At 39.2% G+C, this 13,345-nt stretch overlaps 2 protein-coding genes across 2 annotated transcripts in view; one reads left to right on the top strand and one right to left on the bottom strand.

Annotated features, from left to right (window-relative positions):
• Positions 1–1,373: 1,373 nt before the first annotated feature.
• Positions 1,374–2,240, top strand: LOC106456283 (C5a anaphylatoxin chemotactic receptor 1). Its single transcript, XM_013912152.1, has one exon. It carries the CDS (start codon positions 1,374–1,376, stop codon positions 2,238–2,240), a length of 867 nt encoding a protein of 288 aa, XP_013767606.1.
• Positions 2,241–12,167: 9,927 nt separating this feature from the next.
• The window catches only part of LOC102194151 (protease-associated domain-containing protein 1), a 9,722-nt gene continuing 8,544 nt past the window's right edge, over positions 12,168–13,345 (bottom strand). Inside the window, exons 4-5 of the mRNA XM_005738284.1 lie at positions 13,274–13,343; positions 12,168–13,162 (exon numbers count right to left, since the gene is read on the bottom strand). Coding sequence (XP_005738341.1) covers positions 13,042–13,162; positions 13,274–13,343 — 191 coding nt within the window. The 3' untranslated portion in view covers positions 12,168–13,041. The remainder of the gene's footprint in view (positions 13,163–13,273; positions 13,344–13,345) is intronic.

Raw genomic sequence — 13,345 nt, 5'->3', positions numbered from 1 at the left:
CTTTATGACGTCGTCGTACCCACTCAGTGTTCTACATTATAATCAGATTAGCCACTTAAAAGATTTTTGCAGAACAGACTGTGTTACATCCCCACGATGAAGGTCTAGGGGTGTGTGTGGGGACTGGTAACAAATGGGTACAGAACAGAATGAAAGGAGAACAGACAGAGGTGTTTAGTAAATAAAATAGTTTTTATTATAGATAAACTTAACATAAAGAGCCAGCAACGCCGTTTTACCAATAACACTAGAAAAAGAAAAAGGTTGCAACAACAAAGAACACAACCAAACAAAAAGCTCCACACCACGAGGAGGCACTTCCAGGGTCCCACAAGCTCACCCTGTCACTAGCAGCAGCTAGCTTTACTGCTGCCAAGGCCCACAAGCCCACACTACTCATATGTAGCAGCTACACTGCACACTTCTTCCACAACTCCACACCACAGGCAGGACAATCACACACCTAGAACACAAAGCGGAGACACCAGAGAAAACCACCCTCCTACATCCAGTTCATCCCCAACTTATATGACCTCAGAGAGGCCATTGCTGACTGGGCCCAGATGGTAAATGAGGCCAATGAGCAGCAGCTGTGTCCTGGGGAGAGGAGCAAGAGAGGAAGAGAAGGAGAGAAAACACCATAACCACACAAGGGCAGTTTCAGGAGGCCCAGTTAGGGCCGTAACAGACTGTGTTGTGTTTGTTGCTGTTTCTGCTGCCCTCTGAGACTGATCTTGAAAAAGACATTTTTAATGTAAATGAGACTTGCTCAAAAGTGCAGCTTCTATACCTTATGACAGGAATGTTCTTTCTGCTTGAAGAGGACTTTATATCATAAGTGTTTGACCAATTAAATGCCAACAAGAAATTTACAACAGCTTAAATACAGGAAGCCACTTTTTGGCATACTTTAGGTTTAAACACAGTGAGTACCAACTAAAAAAGTGCTGCAGAATGCTAAAAAGTTCAGGCGAAGTTAATATAAATGATAATAAATACAATTTTTTCAGAAATATTATGAACAAACATAGCTGAGTATTGTGAAATGTTAAGTTGGCCATTTGAACAAAGGAGATAAAATATTTTATTTATGGATCACCGAGATGAAAGGTTATGGCAGCAAGCCCCAAACAGCAAAAGCTACAAATTTGACCAAAAGCTAAGGATCCATTTCTATTTTTTTAACACGAAATATAAAATTATTCCTGTGATTAGGCCTATCTTATCGATTCCACAAAGTAAGTAAGTAAGTTCAAAAACGTCACTTAACCCATGTCAGAGCCACCAAGCCTCCAGAGATCAGAAAGTTTGAGCAGCATCGTTTGTTGGACCTATAAATATAATGAGTGCTCGACTTCTTGTGGAGCTCCAGGATGCTCTATAACGCCACGGTCATCCTGTCTGTGGATTTCAACAGTCCGGAAGACTTCCTCATCTTCACCTTCCACATTGTTTTCGCCACGTGTGCCGTGCTTGTAGCCGGCTCGGTGATCATCGGGATCACCTCCACTCCATATCTTCGAGCCCAGAACCGCTTCGTGTTCATGCTGAACACGAGCATCAGCGACACTCTGACCGGCTTCTCCGTCTACTATCTGGGGCTCTTTGACGTCCAAGAGGGCTATCCCTCGAGGAATGGGACATACTACATTTTGCCATCTTTTTTAGGTGTCAATGTGTTAACCTTCCTCTTTGCTCAGTTTGACCGCTACTTTGCCGTTTGCCATCCGTTCTTTTACAGTCGCTACATAACGAGATCTGTTGTCATTGTAATCTGTGCTTTCTGCTGGATTTACACATACTTTATTCTCACTGTGCAGAACTTGGTGCCCGTCTCAAAGGCGGCTCAAATAAACGCGTTTGGTGTGATGACTCTACAGGTTATAGTGCTCGTTAAAGTGCTCATGACAATTAAACTGTACATCATAGCCAGGAGTCACGTTGTGAGAGAGGCGCCTAGTGCCGAGAGAGACAACAAGAAGGAATCACTGCGCATCATTGTGTTTGTGGTTATCTGCTTCTTGGCGCTGTGGTGTCCCTCGTTTGTCAATATCATTGTGAGGCAGTTGACTAGAGAAGGTCTCAGGTTTAGGAATGAAGCCACTAACGTGTTCGCCACGATGGCACGCTTAAACGCGCTGGTAACCCCTGCGGTGTACATCTGGGGCAGCCCTGCGCTTCGGAGGGCCGTGTGGAGAACGGTGTGGTGGATGTTCTGTCCCAGGCGCAGTGCAAGGTAAGACGCGGTCCAAGTGTTACGTAGAATTACCGTATTATGTCAAACAATATGCTGCTTGTGAATAAAAAGACATTTTATCCCTTATCTCCCCTTCTTCGCACCGGCACCCTACCTCTCTCCCGCTTTCTCCCCCCTCTCTCTCTCTTGCAGGATTGACTTTAACTCTGATGGGATGACAAGCAAAATAAGGCAGCCAACATCAGCATCATCATAAGTTATAATAAGGATAAAATACTAAGAGCCCATCTGATGGGAAACATGTTGCGGTCACTTTTGAGTTTATGCGTTTTCTCAGTCTCAGTGTTTTGATTTTTCAGACAAAACATAACGAAGCTGTTCTCTTGTTCTGATTCAACTATGTCATAAAAATGAAACTGCTGTGATTCAACTAGATGTCCTAAACTAGACAGACTGCCACAGAGCAGTCTATCAAGTTTAGGATAAAGCGTTTAATTTCTATATTTAAAATCTTTGTATTATTTGTTTGTTTGTTTGTTTTTACTTATTACTCGCAGTACGCACATTTATTTTTTTATTGACCGGCATTTGGGATCAGACTGCAAAGGTCTTTGGTCAGTTGTAGGCTACACATCGAATAAACCTTGTCTTGTATCTACAGCCAAAAAGATGGACTCCACTAAAACCTCTGTAGCAAAAAAAATAACTTTCACAATCTAATCGTTTAAACTCGAGGCTATAACAGCAGAAAATGTACAACAGGATCCGAATAATCTTTAGGTTTAGTTCATTGATATTTGGATGGAATTCAGCATTTCCGACTGGATCCAGCTTCCTGTTCACTGGTGCAGCACATTCAGCACCACGTTCAGCGTCTTGGCGCTGACACCCGTAGGTTCAGCACCAAGGATAGCCCCATAGCCTAGTTTTGTTTTTAAGTCATGGCAGTGATCCCGATTCTAAACTTTAACTATATTTAGACACAATAAATTAATATTACAAACGTATATTTCGTGGTCAGTTGACCACCAAAGGAAAGGGAAGTCTTTATCACATATGACAATAAGTTTCATCGGACACGTTTTCGTGGTTGTGTTTTTTATCAACTCTTGACAACTTATATGTGTCAACGCTGGCGGACTGAGAGAAATAGAGTGAAAAAGAAGAAAACTACACGTTTACTAAAAGGAAACTCAAATTGAATTATTTTATTGTATTGTTTTAAAAATGATAAATATAATGTTCGCATTAAACATCTCAAAAACTGAATTTTAAGTTGTGCACTTTAAATGTGCACTCAATATGAACTTTAAAAAAAATAACTGCAGTTTGTACAGTTTGGATACACGTTTTGTATTTGAAATAAATTATTTCAAGGCAGATATTTTAAGTATCTTTGTCCTGATATTTTCACTTTAATATCATAACATTTATTCCTAGATAATCCTTAAATGCTTGTTAATATCGAAGTGGCACAACGTTCGTGGTGAATATGTTTTTCATTAGTGTAAATGAAAAAAAACTGTGATATAGATACAGTTATGGAAGCAACTGGGTTGACTCAGCTCACTTAAACATACAATAAAGCTTTCTTTACATACAGTAGCAGTAATCTTCTCAGGAATAAATAGCAACGGTAAGTTTGTCAGTAAAACTGACACAGTTTATTATATGATAGGGGACATTTTGGAGTCTTTTTCGTTTGTTTATTGATGTTCTTTAAAGAGTATTGAAGGGACACTTGTCCCATCTGTCAGGCTTTCTGAATAACACGATAATAATAATAAGAATTCAATTCATTGACATTTTGTCTTTTTGAATTTCCGCTAGGAGACCTCAGGGAAAGTGTATAGCACCAAATAGCTGTGGATAATTCAAATTTACCAAGTCCCTCTCATTCATATGCATTTACCAAGTGATTTACTTTACAATATATGAACTGACTTTACTGACTTGATTCTTGATTCTTGACTGCTAGTCTGTAGATGTCCACAAGAGGATGATGTATTGCTGGATTTTTCTATATTTTACTGATTATTTCTGTAACACAAAATGTTAAAAAATGTAAACACTTTGCAAGCCAATATTTATGACTTCTTAAAAGCCAAACGAGTGGCATGAATGTCCAATATAAATAAATGATTCACATATTTCTCTGTCCCGTGCTTGCGTTAGAATGTATTTGCATATCTTGGCGACCTTATAGTTCCCTTTTTCTGATCACTTCTCCTGTGTGCCAACTACTGCTGAGAAAGGACCGACTATATGCGTTTTTAAAAATTCAAAGTCTCCTAAATCCATGCTTTCTGTCAACTGTTTTGTCAAAAAGCAAATAGCAAAATGCAGTTTATAAAGGGACGTATGTTGGGTGTAATTGAGAAAACTGAACAAGATACGATGTTTGTCGTGTCAGTTAAAATAAACAAATATGATTCAACAGGATTGAAACGTGAGATTAAGCCATGCCTCCTGGGAGATACAGTTTGGCTTTAGCGCAGTGTCTTATTGAGCAGCTCTATAAAAATGTTGTTGTCGGTATGCGTCTCTGACACAATGCTGCTCACCAACATCACTGATTCTCTGACTGCAGGAGTGCCTCTGTCGGTAGACTTCAGCCATCCTGTGGATTATCTCATTTTCATTTTTCAGATTTTATTTGCCACAACTGTTGTTTTCGTAGCAGGACCTATAGTCATTACCATTTTTGCCACCAAAGAGCTCCGCCGACAGAACAGGTTTATTTTCATGCTGAACACCAGCATCTGTGACACGCTCATCGGGTTTTCAGTGTATTATGTCGGTTTGTTTGATGTTCAAGAGGGATATCCATCCAGAAATGGAACTTATAACATGTTAAACTATCTCCTTGGGGTAAATTTAATAACATTTTTGTTCGCGCAATTTGACCGCTATATTGCCGTTTGTCATCCTTTCACTTACTCTCGCTTCATTACGAGGGGCGTGGTGATTTCTGCAAACATCTATTGCTGGCTTTATGTCTATTCTCAGGCGGTTATTTCGATTTTCTTGCCCTTTTCCAAAGCAACACAGCTGTACGTGTTTGGTACCCTAACCTTTCAAATCATAGTGTTCACCAAAGTGGTCATGACTATTAAACTGTATGTTGTTGCCAGGTACCAGCTGGAAAGAGACCCCCCTAGTGCAGAGAAAGAAAGCACCAAGGAATCATTAAGAATAATCGTTTTTGTTGTCATAACCTTCTTATTGTTGTGGTGTCCCTCCTTCATTAACATCGTCCTCAGACTGGTTGTAGGGAGAGGGCTGATATTTAGGAATGATGCTACCAATCTTTTCGCCATCATGGCTCGATTTAATGCCTTGTGCACGCCGGCCGTGTACCTGTGGGGGAGTCCCTCTTTAAGGAAAGCCACGCTGAGGACGGTGTGGAGCAGACTGTGCCCAAAATGCAATAGCAGAAAAATCTTGTTTCAATGAAACAAGTAAAAATACACCTCATCTCATTCATAATGCTTGAGCCAGCCTATTGAATAAAAACAAAATGTTTAAATAAATCGCCACTATTTTTTTTTAATTTTTCTTTAGGTTTAAGGATTTTTTTTTTTTGAGGTTCAATTTTTTTTTACTGTAGCGTTTCTTATTTTGCTCAGGTGACACAGTTGACTGAGATGCGAATATTCACATTTTCTTCGTTTATGATCAACTTTCTGTGTTTTCTAACATGTTTCTGTATTTAATACTTTCTCATTATAAACAGTCTTAGAAATTTTGAAATGTATAAACTCTGATTATTTTTGTCTTCTCATTGGAAGCACGGGGACTCCATACCAGTCGTCTGAAATAAATAATTACACTAATGTGAGCTTTTTTTCTGCAGCGGGGTTTGTCTCGTTTGTTTCGAATCCTTAGCTTAGTTTGTTTGGTCAACTCTTGGGCTCCGAGTAGCTACTGCATGAATGAATAATGAAAGGCAATACTGTGATGACTGTCGCCATTTCTTCCTTTCTCTTTCTTTCAGCATTAGATCTGAACTGAAATAAACATGTGAGTCTTTCATGCTGCGGGTGTAGAAACGACATAATATGCAGAGCGGGTAGATTAAATTGTTCATGTCATGTTCAAGTGAAGTAAGTCAATAATATAGCAATGTTAAATATAATGTTAAGTAATATGAAGACAACATGTATTTTAGTGACGTATCTAAGTGATTATTTTACTGGGGTAAAAGCTATTGAATAGTGTTGAAAAAAAAATGACAAAATTGCGAAGGATTAAAATATTCTAAGAGCTCAACTTTCTTCATCTAAACATGTTTCAATCACGTTTTATCAGCACAAAATGCACAGGTTTATTGTGTGTTGATTTAACTCAGTTGTTTAAGTTTCTGCCAAATCAAAATATTTGTGTGCAACCAATGTCCACTATTGAATCAAATAAATCTAACATGGCCTTTTTTTCAGTGTAGTTGTAGTGACGATTCCATTGTCCAAATAAACATCCAACAACCTAAAATCAACAAGCCACTGCTGTGCTGTGTTAATATTTTTTACTCAGGAAAAAGAAGTCCAATGTCTAAAGCTTGAAGGTTGCGTTGCACGGTTCATTTACCCAGTTTGGCTAAACAAAAGATCATTTTTTGTTGTTTCCTGGTGCTTCTCCTGCTCTGGTAAAAAAAAAAAACAAAAAAAAAACATAGGCCCACCCCAGTGCATGCTGGTCCTATACCAGTCCCTTTACTTATATAAAATGGCCCAACAGTTCTTCCTGACTTAACAAGGTAAACAAACAAAAAACAAAAAATGAAGCACGTATTAAACTACAAAAAACCTCTAACCCCAAAATATAAGTAAACCAACAACAATCTTTAACAAATTTGAAAATAGCAAAAATAAAAGTAGCTCCAACGCTAGTAATAAAGTTTACATTAAATTCTGGGCTGACAAAGAAGGTGCAGGGTTGCAAAATGAAAAACATAAAACCTTTTGTTTTTAAAAACTTCCCTTCATTTGATCCCAGCGAAACAAATACTCAAGCATATTAAATGCAAAAGAGAAAAGAAAAAGAGAAAAAGAGAAAAACGACAAAGCGAAAAATCTGAAATGAGCGACGCTTTCTGACTTTGCTGCAGCTGATGCTATAAGTGCATATCCCGTCAGTGCTAGTGGCAGCTGGCCCACAGTCACACACGAAAGGACGAAGTAGCCGCCATGATGTCACCGGTAGTGAAGTCCTATTTTTATAACATAACTGTAAAATCAGACTGCAGGCCAGTTCATTAACAACTTGTGACTGACAAGTCATACGCCCTGATTAATCCTGACTCAAGTTTACGAAATTAACTTCATGTCGTCATTATAACCTGAGTTTAAGTATTTTCGAAATAAAAGCATGAGGCAAGATGTTCTCTTTAACTACTGGATAAAGTCTATTTGCAATCTGGAGATCTGCCCCTGGTGGCGATGTAGAGGAATACATGTTTCAATACTTAGATGAATTAAACAAGAAACGGAGTGAATCTAGAGGCCACAGAGAGAGAACTTCTACTCTTATTCCAGCGTGCAGTGTAATATTTTTAATAAATACACATATAATTTTGAAGTAGACTGCAATAGGTCAAGGCCACAGTCAATATAAAACAGCAGCTAAAGGTTAAGTCATGGTATTGCATTTACATTTATATGCAAAAGTCTGACTACAAAAACGGAAGGATGTCCAGGCATGCAAAAAGCTGTGGGTTATTGTTACCAGAGGTTTATACTGAAACCAGCGTGAGACTTTACCTCACCCTCTCATGCGATCTATTACGGGAGATGTGAGTGGGGGGTGAGGTGCCTGAGAAAAGATCTCAAGGCTGCATTTTAAGTGGGTCACTTTAGATTAAATCTATAGCCTGCGGTGTGCTGGTGTGTAAAAGCACAATATCAAAGAGCCAGTCAGGGCCAACGTAGGCTGCTTTGACTTTTATAGCGCAGAGGTTCAGACGAATTTGCATCTACACATACCTACAGTGTAGATTTAAGGAGATAATTTAAAGGTCTCTTATATGGGATTTATACTATGCTCAACAACCATAACAGCGGCTTAATGCTTCCCCCTCTTAAACAGATGATGGAGGTCACAAAATGCTCACTGATAAAATTCTGTTACGTTATACGGATTATGAATGCAGGGAGTTGTCCACTATAGCTGGACACACATTCCAAATGCCCATCACCGCACTTGGGCTCATTAAGGAAACCTGCATACATTATCAATTACTTTATCTGCTTGTTTTTTTACAACAGTTCCATTAGGTTGAGGACCAAAACTCGCCAAATCGCTATAAAACCATTATATTCTTCTGATAAATAATTATTATAAGCATCTGATAAATGGTTTAGCTATATAGGGGCCAAAAAACAAACAAAACACACGAGTAGAGTTCCTTTGTCATCTCATGAGATTAATCCTGTGACTTCATTGCGCACATAAGTGTGTTCTCAAAAGCCACTTGCGCATAAACAATGCGCCTCTCTAACATGACAGAATCTTTGGGCAGGGCTGTGCCTCTGTCGGTGGACTTCAGTAAACCCGAAGATTATTTCATCTTCATTTTCCAGATTTTATTTGCCACAACCACTGTTATGACAGCTGGAACAGTAGTCATCGGCATCTTGTCCACCAGAGCTCTGCGCATTCAAAACAGATTTATTTTCATGTTAAACACTATTGCTGACACGCTTATCGGGTTTTCAGTGTATTATCTCGGTCTTTATCTTCCCTTTTAGGCGTTAATGTATTAACGTTTATGTTCGCGCAATTTGACCGCTATTTTGCTGTGTGCCACCCATTTATCTACAGCCGCTTCGTAACGAGATAATGTGTGATATGCATTAATGTTTACAGCTGGGTTTACACTTATGGCCACTTGATCATCAGGAATATGCTACCCCTTTATCAAGCTATACAAATGTATTTAGTCACCATTCTCATGTTTCAAATCATAGTGCTTGTCAAAGTGGCCATGACATTGAAATTGTATCTCATTGCTCATTGCTTGAAAGAGATCCTCCCAGCACCGAGAAAGAAAGCAAGAAGGAATCTTTGAGAATAATCATTTTTGTTGTCATAAGCTTCTTGGTGTTGTGGTCTCCAGCTTTTGTGAATATTACAATTACATTAATGACAGGAGGAGGTTTGAATTTTAGAAATGAGGGCACCAATTTGTTCGCCATCATGGCTCGTTTCAATGCCTTGTTTACACCATCTGTGTACATCTGGGGGAGTCCGGCTCTGAGAGAAGCCGCGATAAAGACTGTGTGGGGGAAAGTGTGCCCTAAATGCAGCAGGAGGTAACTGACACAATGCGCAGCTAATTTATCATTTTACCTCTGTTGTTTTTTTAATCCAGATGATGCAGTCAATACGCATTTCAATTCTCTTTCCTTCAGAGTCGCCTCTTTTCCTGTGAAGTCGTGTGTCAACAGGTGTAGTCCTGCCGGGACCCACTGATGCGACTTTCTGACACTTCTTTTTTTCTCTCCAAATGGAGGAAATAAAATATGCACATTTAGCTTAATCGCTTGAATTTCATTTGACACTTTAATAGTATTGAATGCAATAGCATTAATAAATACAAACTTTTTTCTACAGTTGTTATCGTAATATTAAGGGTCTGATTTAGCAAAGGTCTGCGCCAGCCCCAAACCCTCTTTTGGCATCAAGTAAGCTCCTGTTGGGGTTTAAGAAGAGGAATGGGGTCCGTTTTGAGTTTAGAGTCGCCCTGTGATAGCTGGAATAGGCTGTCAGCCCCCCCGGGTTGTACAAAAAAAATAAAAAAAAATACGCAAATGACGCAGTTAGGAATAACCTTAATACACAGACGGTAACAAATGTATGTGTTCATCTGCACACTTTGAGGTCAACTAAAACTTCAGCTTTAACTCTGTGCATACTTTTAAAAACTGTAACATTTAGAAACAAAAAACAGTTCAAACGTGTATGTGCAGGCGAGTACGTGCGACCGATATGCTGCGTTAACCAAATAGCGGCAGATTTAACAAAGACAACGTTGACTGAAAGGAAAAAGGGGATTTTGTTGTCCTTTTTTTTTGAGGGAAACGTAAAAGAAACTTTATTTGGTCGACAAATAAAATAAAAAAAGTACCTTCCACATCAAATGTGAGAAGATTTTAGAGACAAATTCTGGCCAAACCGAGTTCCAGAATCTCAATCAAGTTGTTCTAGTGGCACATTTATAGTGTCACTAGAATAATAGTATAAATAACTAGCACAGCAGTCTATGGTCTACACTGAAGGTATATACTACTCCTTTATCAAGCTATACAAATGCACATGAAACACTATGCCGCTCATTTATTAGTGTGCCTTAAAAAATACTGACGCGGTCAATGCTTATTTAAATGGTCTACTATACAGTCTGCTCTTTTCCTGTAAAGGTGAGTACCATTAAGTAATAAATGTAACAAGGCCAGCAAGGACTCCACACAGGGTGAACGGGTGAACGGTCTTGGCGGTGGCTGCACAAGTGAAAATGAACAGGAACATATCAATCATCGGATATACGAACTTTGGGAGGAGAGGATTTCAATTAATCATGGGTCAAACAGTTTGATGCTAAATTTAACACTGGAAAAAGAAAACAGCATGATCTATTTTTTCCGTTGTGGGATTTATGATAGCCAAAGTATTCATTTATTTGAAATAAGACGGGGGCGATGTTATCAGCGTGCGTAACTGTGACGCGTGAATGAATCACAGCTGAGTCCAATGCCAAAACCTTTGGCTGAACCGAACTGAAGGGAACGTGAGGAACGAGGGGAATCCTGGCACAAGCCTTCTTGTTTTACATGTAGGCAAGCTGCTGTTTACAGTGAGCCGAGTAGTCTGCAGCGTTTACAGTCTATACAGAGATCAGCGCATAATCGGTAAACGTCTCTGCCTGTATTTACTGAGCAGTGTGCGCACACGCAGGGACACAATCGCTACCATTTCATATACCATTGATACCATACGTCAAGAAAAATGCAGGTAGGGCCTCGTTAGTAATTTAAATTAATGTATGAATGTCTCAACATGTAACACTGACTTTCCTAAGTGCCTACAGTTTCAAACACCCTGCAAAAATAGCACTGCTGATATTTATGCATTTCTTCATAAACACAGCCTGATCTGACGGATTTTAAAAAAAATATTATTTCCATCACCTATTTATAGTAAAGGTCAGGTGTTACACAATTTCTGCTTCATATGGCTGGGATCGTTTATAATACAGCAGCTCTCCTTCAGATAAATGTGCTCGATCTGAGTCACAGTCCATCAGGACTTCACAAAGCCCCCAGCAACTTCTAATAGAGGAGTTTTTGGTAGAATGCTGACTATTATTGAAATGAACCAACTGCGTCTTTGTTTCTAAACTAGCACATTGTTAGTACACCAGCCGCAAAACTGACGCCAGCGTATCCCATTTAATAAATATGGGCCGTCAGTGGCTGATGGAGTGGCGCCTGTGCAGATTCTTTGCGGCCTGAAAACTCATCAGGGCAGGCCAAAACAGGCCTTGGGCCAATCATTAGTGTCAGTCTGAGTCATTATGTGTTCATACATCCAGTCCAATTACGCAGACTTTTTTTCCCCACATGGGTGTCAATTGCACAGCTTACACATCCTTACCATCATCTCTGGTTTGACAAAATATCCTTTTCCCCCCTGAGTGCTGAATTTTGGTGCTGATTTTTATTTTTGTCACCATGGCCACTGCCACTTTAGTTGTATGTGGTATTCTGATTTCATTAGATACACAACAATGAAGTATTATTTCTTCACTAACCTGGAGTGCTGCTTTGCTCCATTGTCCAAAGCACTGTAACTATTTGCTGAACTAGAGCATCTTTACTTTAAGCTGACCAGGCAAAACTTTTCATCCCAAATTAGTGTTGGTATTTATCTTCTGGCCAACAAATAAAGTCTTTACAACCTTAAACATACAACTTTATTTACAAAGCCTATTCAAATCAGGACATTCTTAAAAATAAAATACAGGATAATGTAGTGGCAATTATTTTCACTAGGGTGAACTCTGACATGGTGTTTCCAGAGCAGTCAAAGCTCTCTTTAGAGCTTTACAATAGCTGCCTTCCAGTTAACTTTGTGCAGATTAACATGTCTTTGCAATATCATCACAATGTCTATTATTATTTTCAGCAAGGCTATTCGTGGCATCTCATGCTTTTAATTTTCATCAGTCCTGTTTACCGAAACTACAAACAAATGTGTCAGTGAACTAACTAAAATGCACAGACAAAAGGCACTAAAATATCAAACAAGTCAATTTTTCTTTTTTTTTTAAATTGAAGTTTCTACTTATCCATAATGAGAAAAAAATTTTTCCATTCACACAAGAGAACCACACTGTTACAAGCTGATGCACATAAACAGGAATGTAATGGCCTGGTTTTTCCCCCCTGCAGTTTCGACTATTTGATAAAACAGAAGGAAGGTCGTTTCTGTTTCTCAACATTTTTTCACAGTTTCGTAACCAAAACGACATACAAAGCATCTGAACACAAGTTCCTGGAGACTGTTTTCCTGGACACACAAGTTTAGCTAAGCACTAAGAATGAGCATGCAGGTTTCGTTTTTTATTTGATGATTTGTTCCAGGTTCAGTGGCTAAACAAGTTTCTCCCATACTCTACAGGCTCTGAGTGCAATCATTCTATATGTTAGATTTAGTGACTTAGCGCAGGTGCACGTGCCAACCATAATCAGAAATGTCCTTGTGAGGCTTCAGATTTAGTTGCAATTTACATGTTGTGCACCAATGACAGAAACTGTTTATTGGATGAATTTGTGAGTGAGTCATTTCTACCAAAGAGTCCAAGGAGGCTGCTTGAATGGAAACGAGGCCAAAGCAGAAACATTGACAGGAATTGAAATGACAGCCCAAGGCAGTGCTTGTCTCTGAAGAGATCTTCTGATCATCATCCTAAAAATACAGAAAGAGGAAATGGTGTCCCTGCTTTTCATAGGATAATTGCTCGAATGCAACAGAATTTATATGTGTGTGTGTGTGTGTGTGTGTGTCTGCATCTCTCACCCATCCCGTCCTAACAAGAAAAGAGCAGGTATGCTTGGTTTGGCAGTGCTTCCATCAGTGACCATGTCAAGG

The sequence above is a fragment of the Pundamilia nyererei genome, unplaced genomic scaffold, assembly GCF_000239375.1.
Source record: "Pundamilia nyererei isolate P.nyererei 1_Seehausen unplaced genomic scaffold, PunNye1.0 scaffold00082, whole genome shotgun sequence".
NCBI classification, from domain to species: Eukaryota; Metazoa; Chordata; class Actinopteri; order Cichliformes; family Cichlidae; genus Pundamilia; species Pundamilia nyererei.
This window is presented reverse-complemented; position numbering and strand designations above follow the sequence as displayed.